Consider the following 20,793-nt stretch of genomic DNA (forward strand, 5'->3'; position numbering starts at 1 on the left):
CGGGGAAGTTTTCTGAGTTGTAGAGTTGGAGAAATGTGGAGAGGAGGCATAGAGGACCTCATCTAAAGGGTGCCCACAGGGCTCATGATGGAACATTTGAACAATGGTTCTGTAATGAAGATGGCTGATTTCTCAAAAGAGAAGGCTGAAAGGGGCCATGTATGTCAAAAGGGAAGAAGGGAGGTGAATATTGCTCTAGACTTTCTGAAAAGCCAAAGGGCCTGTCATCAGAAACATTTTTGAGGTGGGAGGGAGATTCCTCTGCCTGTAAGGGCTTTTGTCCCCACAACAGAAACTGAGGAAGGTCTGTATCTGTCCTTCCGCCAGAGTTAGTTATTGGCAGAACAAAGGAGAGGTCTTGCCCACTCTCAGGTGATTGCATGAAGGCCCTGATGGGGGCAGTGGGAAGGCTCTCAGCTCCTCCTGGCCCGGAGTCCAGCTTGAGGGGAAAGGTCACATTGTGACATCCCTTTGACAAGTAAAAATGGCAAGTAATAGGATATATTGGAGTATATGAGGAAGCCATTTGGTGTAAACCTAATTCGGCCTGACCTTGTCTTTCCAAAAGGGCCTGACCAAGGCCGTTAAGCATGCATTGCATATCTGCTTTGGAGATTCCCTATGGCAAGAGCAAAAGGCCCTTGAGATAAAGGTGCAACTTCCCTCCCCCTCCCAACCTTTAAGGCATCTCCTTAAAGACTAAGCACTTTCTTTAGGCTGGGAACCGATTGCAGCGCTCATCTGTGACCCCCCCAGCCTGAGGCAACACACCTGCCACCCCGCTGCGTTCACTGAGACAGCAGACCTATCCGCCGTTTCCATCAATCACTGTGCTGACAGAGCAGCCTTGTGACTATTGTAAAAGGGACATTTCAATCATATGTGAAACATACTCTTTGAGGGTATATAACCACCCTGTATACCCCCACTTCTTTGGAGTGCTCTGTTCCTTTGTGGAAAGACACTCCCGGGTTATAATCCTAAAATTTAAGCTCAGAATAAACTCACCCAAATTTTCATTTATAGATTGGTTATGGATTATTTTCATTGACACCTTGGAATGCAGTCTGCACTCATGTGCACCCCAGAACCTGTCCCCGCCCCCATTAGAGCCACTGAAGTCTGCCCTGCACAGCATGGGGAAGCAAGGCCAAGGAGGGGTTAGGGCCAGGCTTCAGGTGGCTTTGGACTTGGTTTATGCCAATGTTAGGCCTAGGTTGGGGACTTCCCTCAGGGTGGGATGGTATAGTGGAATGAGAACAGCATGGCTTCTGACGTTAGACAGATTTGAGTACGAATACTGGCTTTGGCACATATTAACTGTCATACCTTAGGCAACTTTCTTGGCCCTTCTGTGTTGTAATACCCCTGTGGGGACCTGGAATTGGCCACCCCAAGATATGTCTCTTTGGCATCAGGATTATTTGAGGCTGATTGCTTTTGATAAACTGGGACAGGGAAGGAGGCTCTGAGGAATGGAACTTGCCCTTTGTTAGGACACATTTACATTTGTAAGGTAAATCTCTATCTGTAAAAGGTGCCTCCCTCACTGTACCAGGAAGAAGAAAGCAGATGACCTTCTCTCTAGAAACTCTTAATCAATGCCAAAGGCAAGGACTTAAATCTGCATTTTATTGTGCTAGTCTGATAACCTCCTGTAACTGACTTCCCTCCCCCTCCCAACTTTGGCATTTCTTAAGGATTAAGCATCTTTCCTTAGGGAAGGAACTGATTGCTGCACTCACCTGTGACCGCCCAGCTCCAGACAATAGACTTGCCTCCTGCTACACCCTCTGAGACAGCAGACCACTACCTGCTGTGTCCATCAAGTGCTGTGCCAACAGGGCAATCTTGTGACTATTGTGGGAGGGACATTTCAATCACATGTGAAACACCCCGTTTGGGGGTATATAACCACTGTGTGCACCCCACTTCTTCGGTGCCCTTTCTTCCTTCAGGAAGAAAGGCCCCGGGCCGTGGTTCCTCATAAAGCTTTGTTTAATTTTCTCTTGCTATTCTGTCTCATGTGAATTTAATTTGTTCTCCGGCCAGACAGACCCACATTTGGGAAGAGGAAATGTCTTTCTCCCCTACAGTTTTGGCGTAGTCGGCAGGATAAATTTACCTGGCTGGACACTGCTTGTTCCTGGACCACTGCAGCCAAGAGATCCCGGACCCCTGACAAGAGCCGGCAAGAGGTAAGAGTTCTTACCACGTCAGTCTCCCGGATCTCTACCTGCAGGCTCCAATGGAAGCAAGAGTGGTGCGTTTTTGCTCTTCTAAATTTAGATTAGCAGGAGAAAATGTTGGTGAGGCTAGCTTCTTGTATTCAGCGACTCTAGGATTTGAGTACTCACTGGTTGTAGCTCCTTTTCCTCCCAGAGATAGACTTTTCCTTGTCTCTGTCTTTTTGTTTGTCATAAGACATAGGCATCTCTATAAGCCTGTTGTCTGGGCCTTTTGTCTTGTTCTATGTCTTGAGAGCTTGGTTTTGTGACCTTTCTGGTCTCCGCCATTGGAGGATGCATGTACCGGCATGCATCTTGGTGGCCAGTCACATAGACTGGGGCTCTGGGAAAGTTTGTCTTGAGAGCTTGGCTCTCTTTGTCCAGCTGTGTAAGCTCTCAGGGAAGTTTGTCATAAGAGGTCCCAACCACTTTCATAAGAAGCCTTTGTCGTCTCAACCTTTGTTGCTTGCCTTTACTTTCTTAGGCTATTTTTGGGAGCGAATTTTTTGGATCTCTTTTGGGGACGCCTCTTTGTCCTTGGTTAAGCTTTGGTTGAGTCGCTGTTGAGATCCTATTCATCAAATCGGCCAGATGATGGATCATTTAAATTCAGAAAACTTCTAAATTGGGGGGGAAAAAATTGTGAGAGCTCTCATCATAATTTTTATTGATATCTATCAAAAAAGCCAAATTAAAAAGGAAACATGGAAAATGGTAACTAGGTTTAAACCCTGACTCAGGTTATAATTGAACTGGTGAAATATAAAGGTCTAAGTGTAGATAAGATTGTAAAGGTTGGAATGCTTGAGCTGATTTTCTTTATAAAGAGATTATATCAACTTTGCCTGAGTATGTTTTAAAATGTCTGACTGGGAATACTTCCCTATCCAATAGTATAAGACTAGGACCTGTTAAGTCCTGGCCATGGGCCCTGTCGCCATGCTGCGGCTCTTCCCTGCCCATAGGCCCTGTCCCCACACTATTCTCTGAATAGAGGAGCACTGCTTCCAGACCTTGAGCCCAGGAAGTCTTTCTTTTGACTCCTTGGCTTGCTGAGCCCGCTTGCTTCACCAGCTTGTGAGCTAAAGTTCTAGACTTCCTTGTGCCTTTCTCTTTTTCAAGAATGGATCTAAATTCACTGCTCCATCGGGAACTTTCTTGGACAGCTGTATGAATCCATGTTTGCTGCCCATGGCTACTCTATGGGGCAAATTGTGGCATTCAGCCAGAAGAGAATCAGTACCTTAAGCCTGAGGGTGATGGAAAATGAATGAATCCATTCCTTCCTGACTCTATCTCTAATAGACAAATTTTACACGGGCACGGGTCGGCCACTTAAGTCATTAGGACGGCCGCCAATCTGTAAGACTCCCGTGGAAGGTTTCTTTTCCTAAGGCTGGATTGGGATCCCTTCATCTGGCACCTGACCACTCTCTGAACTGCGGGAAAGTCCTAATCGGGACTCCAGTTCAAGGAAAGTACCAAACTCTAACCTTTGGTTGAGTATGGGAACCCCTTCTTGGGAGAATGGCTCCAGGACGCAATTGGGTAGAATGTCCCCCAGACCGGCAGAAAAATTCTTCATTGTTTTTCTCTGTTCTTTTATCTTTGGGGCAATTCACCTGGCACTTATGACTGCCAGGCATAATAGGGAAGGTGTACAAAGGATGCAATGCAGAGGGACGCCCCCATCACCCCTTACTATAGGAACCCTACAGGCAGAACAAGTAGGATGCTGCCCTAGGTTTGGGAGATTTTCAAGGTAATGGACCCTTTTCTTTCCTCTCTCTTAAAGTTACAGTGGCCATTTTGGACTCTTTCTGAGCTTTGCAACTGAGAAGGGAATTTTTAAGGTGTTAAAGGCTCAACCCCTGGGAGCCCCCACTCTGGTTTCCGGGCCTGATCACCCCAGCAACCATGTGGGGAGCCCTCTCTTGGTGATTGACTCGTTAAGCATTTTAGGTGGCCTACTGAATTGGTTATGAAGATAGGAGACCTGTGATTTATTCTTTGAACTGTCCTAATGGTGTTGTGTGCCCCTGCATGGGAACTGCTGTGTGACCTCTATCTCAATAACCCTTGGGGGAAAGGCCATGAGGGTGAGGCCTGATCTCTTTCCCTTTGTTCTCCAGGCCTTTGCCTCCTGCTTCCCTGCCTGGCTCACCTGTGCTGGCTCAGGGACTGAGTGCCCTGGGCTCAGTGGGATTTGACTAGATCTTATAACTATGTTGATACCTGCAGTCAGGTGCCTTTGCACCCTTTCTCTGGCTTCTGTCAGTCGGACACCAGCTTTATGGCCATGAGGAATGCCTCAACCCAGAGACTCACCCCTGGGTGCATTTTAACTAGTGGAAACGCTTTCAGTTGGATAGGTTATGCCCCGGAAACTCCAGCTTGGAGAAAACTTGAGTTTCTCTGTGCCTTTGTGATGTAGTTGGACAGGCAGGTCAATCTAGAATGCCAGTAAGTTAAACCCAGTAACTTCCAACTGTCCTTGGAAAATCCTTGCAAGACTGGAAATACAGCTCTAGAGGCAGTTCAGATTCCACCCAGTTCCTTTATCTCAAAAAAGGATTATCATCTCCCTTCTCCAGGAACTACTATCTAGCCCATCACTAATTCCTAAGACTGAAGAAAAAAAAAAAAAAAAAGAGGGGAAAGGTCATAAGTGTGCCCTTGCTGAGAAAAAAATCTAGCATCTTGAGTGTCTTCTCCAGAAATATTAGTAAAAAGGCCCAGAACAAAATTTGGATTCATAGCTAGGGAACTTTGTATTATTGTACCAGATTCATGGAGTGATTTTTAAAACAATAGCTGTGAAGGCTCTGTGTCTGTGTGTGTCTATATGTGTGTGATATTTTTACCCCCAGGTGATATGGCCAAAACTAAGAGCTCTGTTTAATTGGCTTAAAGTAAGCGCTTACATAAATTCTAAATGCAATAGAAATTAACCCAATGTCTTTTAAGTTAAGACGATATGGATTAATCTTTGGTTAATGAAAGTTTAAGTTTGTTGGTTTGATTAAAAGGGCATGTACTAAAGAGTTGTCAGTATTTGGATATAATGCAATCATGCAGCCTGGGTTTACTAGTTTAAAATAAATGAATAAATAAATAAAAGCTTATGTTATCCCTGTTACAAATTTGTCAGCACAATAGCTTTAAATGATAGCTGTTTGTCTAATGTCTCAAAGTTTTTGTGGGTAATCTAAACACCATTATTGGGAACAAATGATTTAGATATAAATGAAATAAGAGTTTATAGATAACGTTTTTTTTAGCAATAATTATAGTTTATGGTATGTGTATTTAAAATAACTTCCAAAATCTTTCTGGTAACTTGAAACTTTGAAGTTTTGCTAGGTTAATCTGAAGGATAAAATTCGTTGAGTAACTAGATAATTTCCAAATAGGATATTAGACATTAATTATTAAATGTAAGTTTACTTTTGGCTTCTTATTGTAAAGAGGCTAAAAAACATTTGGGTCTATTAGAAAGTATGCCTTGTGTTTTATTGTAAAGTGGCATGTTTCTAGAAATTAGGAAAAGTGTTTAGAATGCTGATATAAAACAGTTCATAATTGCTTAGTTTTTAGTTTTTTACTATGGTCTGTAAGGGTTAAAAGTCTAATTAACATACGTAATTAGTAATTAAAGCTACTGGAAATTAATAAGGAAAACAGTTCTGTATTCAAGGAAAGTAAAATGTATGTTTTCAGTAAAGAGGGTATAAAGAATGGAAATATTTTGTTTGATGGGTTAAGAAAGATAAACTTGTCCTAAAGTACTAGAAAGTAAGAAAGAAAGCGTGGAACAAATGCTGAATGCAAAAGAAAGTTATAGAAATTTTGAAAAGAGTTTTGTACCTGGTCAAGTTGGTTAAGATTAAAATGAATCTAATTAGGTAAACAGGTTTTAATATGAAAAAGTAAACTGGTGCAGAAATTAGAATTTGGTTTTCTCTCAAAAGGATAATTTTCTTAAACTCTTAGTCTGCTCTTGATAAAGAGATTATAAAAGGTTTAGAAGATCTATGTTTGGTTAAGATAATCTCCTATGCAAAAAGACAGAGGTCTCTCTATGCAAAAGACAGAGGTCTCTCTATTTAGGTTTTTTTTTTTTGATGTTGTCACTTTGGTTAAATATTATGAAGCATTGTTTCAGTGACCCTTGTTTTACAATGACAAGATCAGCAACCTCTTGATCTTGTTTAAGTAAATGTTTTAAAACCTTTTGATATTTTTGACAAGCTTCTCTCTCAAAAAAATTATTCAAGTCCTGAATAAAGGCTTTCCTTTGACCTGAATGAAGGAAGAGAATTTCTCTGAGGATTTTCAGAGGGCCCCTGAGAATTCACAGAGAAATTTGCTCTCTCTTCCTATAAGGTGGAAGATTCTAAACTAATTAGGCTTATTGGTCTGTTAAATTACATTGGAAGCATTGTCAGATAAAGTGATGATAATCTTTCTTAGTTGGTATTGTGCAGGTAAATGTTACTGATGTAAGTGTTTTGAAAATTATATAACATTCCTAAAATTCTGATCTGTCCTGGCTATCAGCCATAATTCTAAATATTATTTTAAGGTGTTGTATATCACAGAAATAACCAAGTTTCTCTGTCAATTGCCATTTTTAAGTCTTTTGTCGTTTACGGTCAGTTGTTTACTCTGATGCTTTTTGCTTTTGCAAATATGTCTCATCTTTAGAGGAATTAATGGAAAGGACTCTGACTCTGGAATACAGTTTTCCCATAAACTTTCAGATCATAGAACTGAACTCTGGGTAAGAAATTACAGAAATCTAATGGAAAAACTGATGACCCCATAAAACTGCTAACAGAAGATTAAGATCAAGAACTGATTATACAGGACTGAATGAACTGAGGATGATTATAATTTTTTTACGACTTTTGTTTGAAATATTGTTTTTGATGTGTTGTTTTGTTTTCTCAGATTTAAGGAAATTTTTTCTTTTATGCTAACTATGACTTATAGCAATTTAGTGAAATTGAGTGAAATTATACCTTTGTGAGAAAACTGAAACATTTATCTTTTTCTCCCTACCTGATCCCTCCAGAATTTGGAAACTCTTTGTGAGTATGGTTATTTCATGCCAATATAGTTATTTGCATAAGTTCAATAAGAATCTGTTCTCCTTATAACAGGACACATTGGTTGTATTACCAAGGCTTTGACTGGAATGTCATATTTGAGAGAAATGTACAGACTCGGATATGACAATACTGCCTTTGAGGAATAAGGTTGACTTTCTGAAATAAGCCACTTGGAAATATGGGCCTGGTACCTTGTTTACAGAGATTCTGGCAATCTTACCTGGTAAGTAAGGAAGCTTGCTTATCTGGCAGATGTAAGGAACCTCAGAATATTTTGGGGGACCTCAAGAAGAGAGAAATCCACCCAAATCTGTAGGTACTGCAGGCAAAATCTGACGGCAAGTCCTTGGCTTGGTTTTCCTGGCCTTGAGAGGTCTTTAAAGTTCAATCTGAGACTCCTCATAAAAAAATTCCAGCAAAGGAGATTTAAGAGCCTATATGATCAATTGCTATTCTTGCTGCACTTATGTAAATAATTGGGCCAAGTTTCTTGAAACTAAACTTATTTTGCAAACCAATTAGTCTTAATTTGGCTATCTTTGGTAAAAATGAGGGTGATTTTAGAGAGAAGAACTATGTTTCAGTGAAAAACTAAAATACACATTTGTGGATCTTAGATCCTAGTTCTGTTATTTGTCTTTGAGGTTTTTCTCTACCTGTGAACTGGACTGGATCCTGAATTCTTCTGCTGAAATACCTGGTTAAAAATCTCCAAACTAATGTTTTCAATCTTTACTTCATTTTCATTTGGAATCATTGAGAATTGAACCTGCTCTTTTTCCTGAAGCCTTGCAAACTGAAGCTGAACGACTTGACAGAAACTTGAGAGATTCCTGTCTGTTGCTTTGTAAGCTGTAAGCCACTCAGAAAGATATCTGAATGCCCGATGACTTTCAAGCTACAAAAGATGCTTTGACTCTGACATGTAGAGAAGTCTTCTTTACTGACTGCCTGCTGGACTCAGGAACTAGTTTATAATTTGCCCCAACCATTAACCTTGTTTTTCTTTTATTTCCATAGAAATACTTATTAAATACCTGATTGCTTGTTTCCAAAATGTAGGCCTAACTTGGGGAGCCCACCTGCATCACCACCTTCCAAAATGACTTTAACTGGACTGATCTATTAACAGGACTAAGAAATGTGTTCAGTAAGATGAAACAATCTACCACTCAGCTTCTGGATTGTGAAACTTCTTAAAGTTTCAAAGGCGGGACTGTGGGGACCTGGAATTGGCCACCCCAAGATATGTCTCTTTGGCATCAGGATTATTTGAGGCTGATTGCTTTTGATAAACTGGGACAGGGAAGGAGGCTCTGAGGAATGGAACTTGCCCTTTGTTAGGACACATTTACATTTGTAAGGTAAATCTCTATCTGTAAAAGGTGCCTCCCTCTCTGTACCAGGAAGAAGAAAGCAGATGACCTTCTCTCTAGAAACTCTTAATCAATGCCAAAGGCAAGGACTTAAATCTGCATTTTATTGTGCTAGTCTGATAACCTCCTGTAACTGACTTCCCTCCCCCTCCCAACTGTTGGCATTTCTTTAAGGATTAAGCATCTTTCCTTCTTAGGCTAGGAACTGATTGCAGCGCTCACCTGTGACCACCCAGCTCCAGACAATAGACTTGCCTCCAGCTACGCCCTCTGAGACAGCAGACCCACTACCTGCTGTGTCCATCAAGCACTGCACGGACAGGGCAATCTTGTGACTATTGTGGGAGGGACATTTCAATCATATGCGAAATACCCTGTTTGGGGGTACATAACCACTCTGTGCACCCCACTTCTTCGGAGCCCTTTCTTCCTTTGGGAAGAAAGGCCCTGGGCGATGGTTCCTCATAAAGCTTTGTTTAATTTTCTCTTGCTATTCTGTCTCATGTGAATTTAATTCGTTCTCCGGCCAGATGAACCCACATTTGGGAAGAGGAAATGTCTTCCTCCCCTACAGAACAATGATGGGAGTTGACTCTTGGAGAGGAGCTGACTCCCTCCAAAGTCATTAGGATAACCTCCTTTAGCCCCCAAGCCCCATTAATCCCATAGGCCTCGCTGCATCTTCATGAGCCTATCTTCTCTTCTCCTGTGTTGGCTTTGGCCCTGACGCATGCGCTCTCGGGTTTCCATGCTACGGTTTCCCTTCTTCGTTCTCCTCTCGCGACCATCTTGAGCCCCGCTTCCCTTCCGGTTTTGGCCCGGCCCCTGCCCTCAAGGCTCCGCCTCCCGCCGGTAGGGCTCCGCCTCCCGAAGCAGTTCCGGTTCGGAGACCAGCAGCTCCTGGCGCGGCTGAGACCGAGGCCGGAGCGATGCCTGCGCGCAGCCGCCACCGCCCCCACCTCCACTCCAGCTCTCCTCCCCGGGCTCCGCCCCCGCCGCTCGAGGCGCTTCGCTGCGACCAGGCCCAGAGAACCCCCGACTCCGACGGCGCCTCTGACGCCGACTCGGAGGTGGGTTTGGGGAGCCCGACTCGGACTGCGGAGGTGAGCAGAAGCTGAGGCTGAGGAGAGGGGAGTTTGGGGGGCGCCTGCAGCCAAGGGTGAGTGGGGAGCCAGGGATGGAGGCGGGGACTGCCGAGGACAGGGATCTGGACGGGCCGCGGGAGACGGTTGAGGGAGCTTGGAGAGGCAGCTCTAGAATGGAATCTGAGGGAAATGGTGGTTGTTGAGCCAAGGGCCTGAGATGGGTGACGATGGCCAGAGGCTGAGGGGTAGGTAGAGGCTGACGGGTGAGGGAGATGTGGCCCTGAAGAGGCCAGTGCTCGGAGGTTTTTGAAAGCAGCGTAGTGAGGGAAGAAGATCGAAGGGGTCCCGCGGGAAGGTGGGGCCGGAGGAAGAGATGCTCTGGGGTTTGGCGGTGGGGGCGAGGAGTCAGAAGAGAAGGACCAGGGTCGATGCTATCACATGGCGAAAGAGAGGGAACCGGCTTGGCACTGACGAGGTAGCTGACCAAAGTGGGGGTGGGGATAATTAGGGAAAGGATTTACGTTTGACTGCAAGAGGGAGGAGCTGTCGGGTGGGAAGTCGCTGGTCGAAGAAAGGGAAATGGGGTCCAGAAGGACAAGGAGCTCTTGGGATATAATTTAGGGCTTTGGCATTATCACAGGTGTCTTTCAAAGCATCCAAGATCACTAGGGTAATGTACTCGGATTATAGGGCTTTCTCCTTTGTGGACAGTGGATTCTTTTAAGAATCTGGGGTGGGAGGGGCGGCGTTAAACACTGATTTGCCTAAAGGACTGGGGAAAGTAGTGAAAAGGAAGTGATTCTAAAAATAAAGATGTTATTTGGATTTCTTCTAAAAGCAATAGTGTTTCTTTTTTTTCTTTATTAAATTTATTTTAAATACCAGACAAGTTTAGATATTAAAAAAGGGTTAATACATTACCTTTACATTGAAAAATTAAACTCGAAACAAGAATTTGGACACTTAGGTTTTACAGATACTCAGTATTGAATGGTTCCAATTTGGCAGCTTGAGTGCACTCAAGTATTTACCACAGAGTAAAAATATGGTCAGTGCAGGTGTCTGGGTTAAAAGGATACATAAAACTGTGTGTGAAAGCACCACAGTCCAGGAGCCTACCAGATCTTCTCACCTGTAACTCCAGGATTGGAGTTATCGCTTGAAAATTGGAGGGGGTACTTTTAACAGATTTGCAGGACCAATATTAATGCAATTTTGTAGATATTGTATGAATAATATTTTTAGTAGAGTGATCTAGAAAAATAAGAATAGAGGATGCTTGTAGTTGGCAGTTAACAGAACTGGGACAGGTGGGTACACAGATGCTTTTTATAGAAGACATAGTTCCAAAACCATAATTGTGCCAGAAAAATAATGATTACAATATTTATATTCATCTTAGGAGAAATAAGGTAATTTTCTTTTGTAATTATTAAATTATAACATTGCTTCATGAAATCTTTGTTTGACTTTAGCCACGTTTCATATGTTGTTTTACCTTTACAACTTTTTATCTGATGATAGGTTTTGCAAAGTTGTTCTCCATTTCAAGACGAACTTTAAATCAAATATTTCTACTCTAAACAGATATCTACTGTTTAATCTTTGTGAGATAATAATTTATAATTGCAACAAGCTTTAAATTAGTTTATGTGTATAGACTCTATGCTGTATCTTCAGATGCTCAGTGGGCTAGTAATGATTTCTTCAAAGGAGAAGTGAATTCTTAGCTTTGCTTCTAGTTGTCAAAATATTAACTCCCTTTTCTTTAACTTAATACTAATGATGTTTAGTTGAAGAAGTTTACATATTACTAATTGTTTATTTATATTTCTGTTTGCCGTCACCCCACTGAGATTCTCTAGAGCCCCTGTTTTCATACATAGCTCTAAATAAAAGTCTTGGCATGTAAAAGTTTGCTAAATGAACTGAATTGTAAGAGCTCACTCTTAAAGGTTATGTCTTAATGTTAGTGCAAATTTAAAGAAAGAAACTGTTAGATGGAGTTGTACAATTACTATATTTGCATGCCTAATAGCTATTTTATTTTTGTTTCACTTTGACACTTCTCACAGCCACTTAGTATTTTATGGTAGAGCAGTTTCTCTAAGGCAAGAAAATCTGTATTATTCCAGAAGAAGCCATCAGGACTGTGATGGCAGAACATGCAGACATACTTAGATAAATGTTTTGATTTCGGTGGCATTCTTTCCATTCTGCACCGATTCTTATCACATTGCACAACTACTTGTAAACATTTTTATTTTGTTAATCACTAGATCCTCAATGCTTTTTAAACACTTTGCCATAGCGGATTTAGAGATATTTTTATGACTTTTCTAAGAATTGAAATTTGAACATTGTTTTTGAGAAACTGTTGAATCACAGATGTTCTAATGAATATTATTATTTTATCTTATAAGAGTGACCATACTAACTAGCTATTCTTTCAAAACTCTTACCTCCAGGCCTGATATAATATATGGTGTTAATAGTAGGGTATACCTAGCACGACCGTTAACTTGTGGATGGAACTTTTTCTTGTCTTCGTTCTTTATGTGGTGGTATATTGTTAATGAAAGTTGAATTCACTTTTTTAATTTAAAGCCTCTGTAGCTTTGATTCTTTATGAACATTAAACTGACTTCTGTGAGATATGAATACGATTCCATATTCTGCTATATTATCTATGAAGCTATTTTGAAAGGTTGTGGTATTAGTGGAAAAATATAATATGAGCTAAGTATAATTCTTTTAATGGATTTAGGTTACAGAGAGGGACTATGCTATCTCATGCCCAGATTAAATGTTTTACTTTTTACAGAGATTGGGGGGAACTTAATTTTTTTTTCACTTTTCTCTCGTTTATTTGTATTTGTTTACAAATAAGGTGTTACATATTTACAAAATGCTATTTCTTTATCTTTTTAAATTTTTGCTTGCCTGTGATTTTGGAAACTCTTGAAATCTGGTTTTGTTTTGTTTTTTTCTCCAAGGGTATAGAAGGGTAATAGTTGGGCAAGAACAGAAAGAGCCACTTGTCTAAAGGTAATATCATGACAGTGCTTCTTACTTTAAGTCTTGTGGTTCTCTTGGCTTTGAGAAATCAAGAAGTTAACTAAAAAAAGGAGAGCATGGGCCGGGCATGCTTGGTGAACAATTCAGTCTTTACATGATGCCACTGTCACTACCTGGTAATTTGCCGTCTGAATATGTGGGTATGAATTTGTGACAGACCTGTGGTGTGAATATTCCTGCACCCTCTCCTCCTATACACACAGCACCATCATTACTGGATCTTACGCCTAATCTTCAAGATGAGTCTAGAGTTCATGCTTCCATATTGAAATGTTGTTACTTCACTATGCACTGGGCCCTCCTGGTAATAAAATCACTTCAGTACAGAGTGTAATATAATGTGAGTCTATCTTGGCTCTTGCTTAGGATAGTAGAAATTAGGAAAACTTAGTTGTAATAGTTTCACCACAGTATTTCACCATAAAACAGTGTTTTATGATATGTACCTCAAAAGAGTGTTGTGGAAGCAGTGACCTATATTTGTATTTGTCTTCAAATTTTATTGTGGGTTTAGTTAAGCTTTTGGATTGTGGCAGAGGACAAGGGAAGTGATAATGTATCTATTATCTTCACCCTTTCTCTGTTCCCTTAAAATTCTTGACAGGTAAGAAATTCTAGTAGGAGATGAGAACCATGAGTTCTGCTAATTTAGGGTCTTCCTGTAAGTTAAACTGTGTCACTGAGTTATTAGAAATGCCTGTAAATTGGTTTTAATTTGCAACTTTAAGACTAAATTAAGTGGATGTCAGTTTTATCAGTATAATATTGGCATGAAAGTCGTAGATTGCCAAAACCACACATTAAATTTTGGGTCCAAATCCAATGTATTTTCACAATATTGTGATGGAGTTTGAAGTCTTGAGCCAGTTTCTAATTTTCCATTATGTTAATTTGATTTGGGGGTGTAGCATATTTAAAAGAATCCAATCAATATGTCAAACTACTAGCCTGCCCAAATACTATTTTAGTAATAAGAATAGGAATTAGAATTTTATGTACTTTGCTTCTTTACTGGTGTGCTCTGGCATGCAGCCAGGTCAAGAACCCTTCATCAAATTTACCGCTAAATTTTGATCGTGTTAAAACTTTTACTATAACTGAAGAGATAAACTGGACAGTGTTGTCTATTTGATTCTTACTCATTGAGCTGAGATGCCTCTGGATGTGGTATAGAAATTAGCTGCAACCTGATAGTTGGAGTCTTAGTTTAAAGGCAAGTTGGAGCCAGAAAAGGTTTGTGTTCTTTGGTATACATGACCACCTTGTTTTTTCTTTTAATAGTATATAAGAGTGCATGGTCTGGGCAGCAAAAAATGTCCCAGAACTGAAGTGCAGCCAAGAGAATGAGCATGTAACTGAGGAGGTAATTTAATTTCTTCACATGTGCCGCCCCAAATTCTACTGCTCTGATGTGGGACATAACAAAGCGGTAGAAAATCACTCTAGAATTTCAAAAATGAATGGTAGGAATTGGTGCTGGGTCTTTGAAACTGTTTTGTAAGTATAACAGATTTCATAGATGTTTTGGAAACAATGCTCTGAGCATACTAAGATAAACTGTCTTTTGATAAAGAGAAAAGAGTAGTTTTTGTTCGCTCAATGAAAAGATTTTCATTTAGGATTAAAAATTAAAAGTGGGATTAAAAAGAGCCCTACATAGTCTCAAATACTGCAAACTGCAGGGCTAAGTGCCCAGAGTAAACCTTGTCCTCCTACATTATAATTTAGGCTTTTTGCTTTCATAAAAATTACCTTTATGCTCTGGTTTATGGGTCTGCAAACTGGTATAATCTGTCTCTATTGTGTGCATATTAAATAAGCTTTATTAGATAAAATTGGATTTAATTTATTTTAGTGTGAGTGCAACAGTAATGTATAATTGCCTTAAGGAGAATATGTTAACATTAATTTTACATAATTTAAAAAAATCTCTTCTCCTTTTTTTGCCTTAGGATATGGATATTATTAGTAGTAGTAGTAGTGTTTTTGAGGAAGATTATCCCTGAGCTAACTACTGCCAATCCTCCTCTTTTTGCTGAGGAAGACTGGCCCTGAGCTAACATCCATGCCCATCTTCCTCTACTTTATACGTGGGATGCCTACCACAGCATGGCTTTTGCCAAGCAGTGCCATGTCCGTACCCAGGATCCGGACGGGTGAACCCCAGGCCGCCAAGAAGCCGGAACATGCGAACTTAACCGCTGTGCCACCAGGCTGGCCCCTGGATATTATCTTTTTAGGTTTTATACATCACTTGGAAATGATAACTTTTTAAAGTTTTTATTGTATACCAAATCACTAATAACTTCCCAAAACGGCACATTTTGTATGTATGAATCAAATTTCATCAATTGTTCTAAATTCCTATAGGGGAATTTGAATGTATGGTTTTTTTAAAGATGTTATTTTTTTCCTTTTTCTCCCCAAAGCCCCCCAGTACATAGTTGTATATTCTTCGTTGTGGGTCGTTCTGGTTATGGCATGTGGGATGCTGCCTCAGCGTGGTTTGATGAGCAGTGCCGTGTCCGCGGCCAGGATTCGAACCAACGAAACACTGGGCCGCCTGCAGCGCATCGCGCGAACTTAACCACTCGGCCACGGGGCCAGCCCCGAATGTATGGTTTTTAAAGAGGACAGTTGCTACAGACAGCTGTACTCTAGTATTTTAGCATATTTTGTGTGTACACACACAATCAAGTGAAACTATGAGAAAAATCCAGCATATTTAAATCACTACAATCACCATCTGAACATAGACATTGGTTCTGTAAAACACATAGTAAAGGTTTCATTTTGTCAGTATATCCTCTGATTCTAAAGATTGCGTAATGATAAACTAGGAGCCATTTTAGTCTGGTGTGTTTGCAGAGTTAAGACCAGTGGGATAGTTTGTGTCTTTCTACTTATTGATGCATGTCACTTTAGGAAATTTTCCCAATTTCTTCCCAAATTGTTAAAGTATAGAGGTACTTTTATGTATCAACAATAATCAGTTGCATCAACCTATAACATTAAAAAAATATTGGTGAGTGATATGCTCCTGTTGAAATAGTTTTATGTAGTTAAATTTGACATTAAATGAGTCTATATGAGAAACTCATGTTGATGTGCAGAATTCTGCATTAACTGGAATCACTATTATATTGTTATTCTGTTTTTCAGTTTATGTTACTTGATTACCTTGTTATTTTGCTGAAAGGTAATTCCATCTTCAGCAAAACTTTTATAAGATTTAACAGTTGTTTTCAAATACTTATTTTGTATTAACCCAAAGATTTCAGGAGTTAAGAGTGGATTTGACTATAAGTTGATAGATGACTATCCTAATGATTTAATTTCAGGCCTAAGGCAACACTAGCAGAAAGAGGAGTTGTTGATGATGGCAAACAAGCTTACATTTACTGAGCAATTTCTATTTGCCATGCATTATTACAAATTCGTTCCATGTGTTATTCCACATAATCTTCACTACAAGCCTATGGATTCGGAATAGTATTCTCCTCATTTTACAGATGAAAATAATGAGGGCCAAGGATGTTCAGTAACTTCTGCAAAATAAAGTAGCTGTAAGTGATAAATCCAGGATTTGAACCTATGCAGTTTGATTCCAGAGCCAGCACTCTTAACTACTATGTTTTCTGGGTTTTCTATCAGGTTCTTTTGTAGCATAGCAGTCTGAAATGTATTTAACTCTCTAGCCTTAGTTTCTTCTGCTGTAAATTGAGGAATTGTACTAGATCTTTCAGGTCACTTCCAATTCTAACATTGTAAGAATTCTGTCATCCTGATTTACAAAATATTATGTGTTTAATATTTCTGATTAGTTTCTTTTTGTAGTCTCTTGATCTCTTAAAGTATAAAGGTTAAGTCATTTTGCAGAGTCACACTATTAGTGGGTGATGGAGCTGGATCTATAATCAAATCTTCTCTTGGACTCCTTGGTGTTTCTAGTTGCCTTACTATTTCTTGTCTTTTATTTAGTGTATATATGCATACATGGGTTAATAATTGAATTTAATTGATTTTCTTAATTTTCTGTTCACATGTTTGTGTGATGTGCTTCAAACAGTGAGAAATAATATTTTCGTCTTCTTAAGAGAACCTTTTCCCTCTGATTATCAAATATTACATGCTCACTGTATAAAATTTAGAAATTTTAGAAGTATTTAATATAGAGAGTGAAAGAGTCCACTGGAAGAGTAACTATTAATAGTTTGATATTTTATTTATTTAAAAATATATACACACTACATGTGCTATTTTTTAGGACATTTTGCTCCTTAAAAATTTTTTTTTATCTTTTTATTTTGAGATAATTGTAGATTCACAAGAAGTTGTAAAGATGGTACAGAGAGATCTCATGTACCCTTCACTCAGTTTCCCTCAATGTTTACATCTTACATAATTATAGCACAGTATCAAGACCAGGAAATTGACATTGGTTCAAGGTGTTTGTATACTTCTGTGTCATTTTGTCATGAGTAGATTTGTGTAATCATTGCCCCAATCAAGATAGAGAGTTATTCCATAACTATAAAGATCTCCATTACCCCGCATCCTCTGTCACACACTGTCTCTAACCTCTTCCAACCACTAATCTGTTTTCCACCTGTCTAATTTTGTCATTTTGAGGATATTATATAAATGGAATCATATAGTATGTGACCTTTTGAGATTGGCTTTTTTTACTCAGCATGATGCTCTTGAGACACCATCTATTATGTGTATCCATAGTTTATAAATTTTTATTGCTGAGTAGTAGTCTGTGGTATGGATGTATAAATTTTTATTGCTGAGTAGTATTCAATGGTATGGATGTACCACAGTTTAACTGTTCACATATTGTGGGTTATTTCGTTTTTATACATGTTTCAGCTATTAGAGGTAATGAAGCTAGGGACATTTGTGTACAGGTTTTGTGTGGATATTATTTTTCATTTCTCTGGGATAAATGCCCAGGAGTACAATTGCTAGGTTGTGTGGTAAGTGGATGTTTAGTTTTTTAAGAAATTGCCGAATTGTTTTCCAGCACAACTGTACAGTTTTACTTTCCCACCAGCCGTGTGTGCGAGGTCCACTTTCTCTGGATCCTTGCCAGCATTTCGTATCATCACAATTTATTTTACCTGTTCTAATAGTTGTGTACCAATATCTTATCATAGTCTTGTGTTTCCGTAGTAGCTAGTGCTGTTGAACATCTTTTCATGTGCTTATCTGCCACTTGTATATTCTCTTTGATGACGTGCCTCTTCACGTCTTTTGGGAATGCTTTATATCTTGAATTTTAGGAGTTCTTTATATCTTCAAGATAGGAGTTCTTTCTGAGGTATGTGGTTTGCAAGTATTTCCTCCCAGTCTGTAGTTTGTCTTTGCATTCTCTTCACAGGGTCTTTTGTAGAGTAAAAGTTTTTAATTTTATCAAAGCTCAACTTAGGGTTTTTTGGTTTATGGGTTTTTTGGATTGTTCTTTTGGGTGTTGTGTAGAAACTCTGCCATAGATCCTGAAGATTTTCTCCTGTTATTAGGTAAAAGTTTTGTAGTTTTACACTTTACATTTAAATCTGTGATCCATTTTGAATGAAATTTTACATAAGGTGTGAGATTCAAGATTCATTTTTTGCCTATGAATATCCAGTTGTACTAGCACTATTTTTCACCTATCTCCCATTGAATTCCTTTTGTAGCCTCGTCAAAAACCAGTTATCCGTACTTGGGTGAAGCTACTTATGAGTTCTTTATTCTGTTCAATTGATCTATGTGTCTATACTTCTGTCAGTACCATGTAGTCTTGATTGCTATAGCAATATAATAAGTCTTGAAATTGAGTAGAGTGATTTCTTCCACTTTATTCTTGTTCAAAATTAATTTAGCTGTTCTAGTTTCTTTACTTTTCCATATACATTTTAGGATAATCTTATCCGTATCTACAAAAATGTCTTTCTGGTGTTTTCTTAGGAATTGTGTTAAAACTTACTATATCAATTTGAAGAGAATTGACATCTTTACTATGTTGAGTCTGCTAATCCATGAACATTGAATATCTCTCTATTTATGTAGGTCTTCTTTGGTTTCTTTCATCACAATTCTCAACATACAGATCCTATGCATGCTAGTTAGATCTGAATACAGGCATACCTCGTTTTATTGCACTTTGCTTTATTGTGCTTTGCAGATACTGTGTTTTTTACAAATTGAAGGTTTGTGACAGCCCTGCGTTGAGCAAGTCTATCAGTGCCATTTTTCCAACAGCATTTGCTCACTTTATTTCTCTGTGTCACATTTGGTAATCCTCACAATATTTCAGACTTCTTCATTACTATATTTGTTATGGTGATCTGTGATCAGTGATCTTTTTTTTTTTTTTTTTTTAAAGATTGGCACGTGGGCTAACAACTGTTGCCAATCTTTTTTTTTTTTTTTCTATGCTTTATCTCCCCAAACTCCTTCTGTACACATTGTATATCTTAGTTGCAGGTCCTTCTAGTTGTGGGATGTGGGATGCCGCCTCAACGTGGCCTGACGAGTGGTGCCATGTCCACGCCCAGGATCCGAACCCTGGGCCGCCGCAGCAGAGCGCGCGAACTTAACCACTCAGCCACTGAGCTGGCCCCTGATCAGTGATCTTTGATGTTACTATTGTAATTGTCTGGGAGCACCATGAACCGTGCCCATACGGTGGCGAACTTAATCGATAGATGTTGTGTGTGTTCTGACTGCTTCACTGACCACCTATTCCCTTGTCTCTGTTCCTCTCCTTGGGCATGCCTATTCTCTGAGACCTGACAATATTGGAATTAGGCCAATTAATAACACTACAATGGCCTCTAAGTGTTCAAGTGAAAGGAAGAGTCGCACATCTCTCGCTTTAAATCAAAAGCTAGAAATGATTAAGCTCAGTGAGGAGGACATGTTGAAAGCCGAGATAGGCTGAAAGGTAGGCCTCTTGTGCCAAACAATTAGCCAAGTTGTGAATGCAAAAGAAAAGTTCTTGAAGGAAATTAAAACTGCTACTCCGGTGGACACACAAATGATAAGAAAGCGAAACAGCTGTTTTGCTGATATGGGAAAAGTTTTAGTGGTCTGGATAAAAGATCAAGCCAGCCACAACATTCTCTTAAGCCAAAGCCTAATCCAGAGCAAGGCCCTAACTCTCTTCAATTCTATGAAGGCTGAGAGAGATAAGGAAGCTGCAGAAGAAAAGTTCAAAGCCAGCAGAGGTTGGTCCATGAGGTTTAAGGAAAGAAGGCATCTTCATAACATCAAAGTGCAAGGTGAAACAGCAAGTGTTGATGTTGAAGCTACACCAAGTTATTGAGAAGATCTAGCTAAGATCGTTAATGAACGTGGCTACACCAAACAACAGATTTTCAGTGTAGACAGAACAGCTTTCTATGGGAAGAAGATGTCTTCTGGGACTTTCATAGCTGGAGAAGAGAAGTCAGTTCCTGGCTTCAGAGTTTCAAGGACAGACTGACTCTCTTGTTAGGGGCTAAGGCAGCTGGTGACTTGCAGTTGAGTCAGTGCTCATTTACCATTCTGAAAATCCCAGGGCCCTTAAGAAGTTATGCTGTCTACTCTGCCTGTGTGCTATAAATGGAACAACAAAGCTTGGATGATGGCACATCTGTTTAGAACATGGTTTACTGAATATTTTAAGCCCACTCTTGAGACCTACTGCTCAGGAAAAAGGATTCCTTAAAAACGTTACTGCTCCTTGACAGTGCACCAAGGAGATTAGTGTTGTTTTCATGTCTGCTAACACAGCATCTATTCTGCAGCTCATGGATCAAGGAATAATTTCAACTTTCAAGTCTTATTATTTAAGAAGTACATTTCATAAGGTTATAGCTGCCTTAGATGGTGACTTATCTGATGGATTTGGGCAAAATAAATTGAAAACCTCTGGAAAGGA

At 39.6% G+C, this 20,793-nt stretch overlaps 1 protein-coding gene across 3 annotated transcripts in view; it reads left to right on the forward strand.

Moving 5' to 3' along the window:
* The first annotated feature begins 7,173 nt into the window (after positions 1 to 7,173).
* The window catches only part of SAMD8 (sterile alpha motif domain containing 8), a 55,428-nt gene continuing 41,808 nt past the window's right edge, over positions 7,174 to 20,793 (forward strand). Inside the window, exon 1 of one of the 3 annotated variants that reach the window (XM_008534828.2) lies at positions 7,174 to 9,821. In XM_008534828.2, the coding sequence (XP_008533050.2) occupies positions 9,648 to 9,821 (174 nt within the window). In that variant the 5' untranslated portion in view covers positions 7,174 to 9,647. Of the gene's footprint in view, positions 9,878 to 9,925; positions 10,049 to 20,793 lie in introns of those variants that run through there. The other 2 variants (XM_008534829.2, XM_070566590.1) reach the window with 2 other exon arrangements.

This window comes from Equus przewalskii, chromosome 1, assembly GCF_037783145.1.
Source record: "Equus przewalskii isolate Varuska chromosome 1, EquPr2, whole genome shotgun sequence".
Lineage (NCBI taxonomy): Eukaryota > Metazoa > Chordata > Mammalia > Perissodactyla > Equidae > Equus > Equus przewalskii.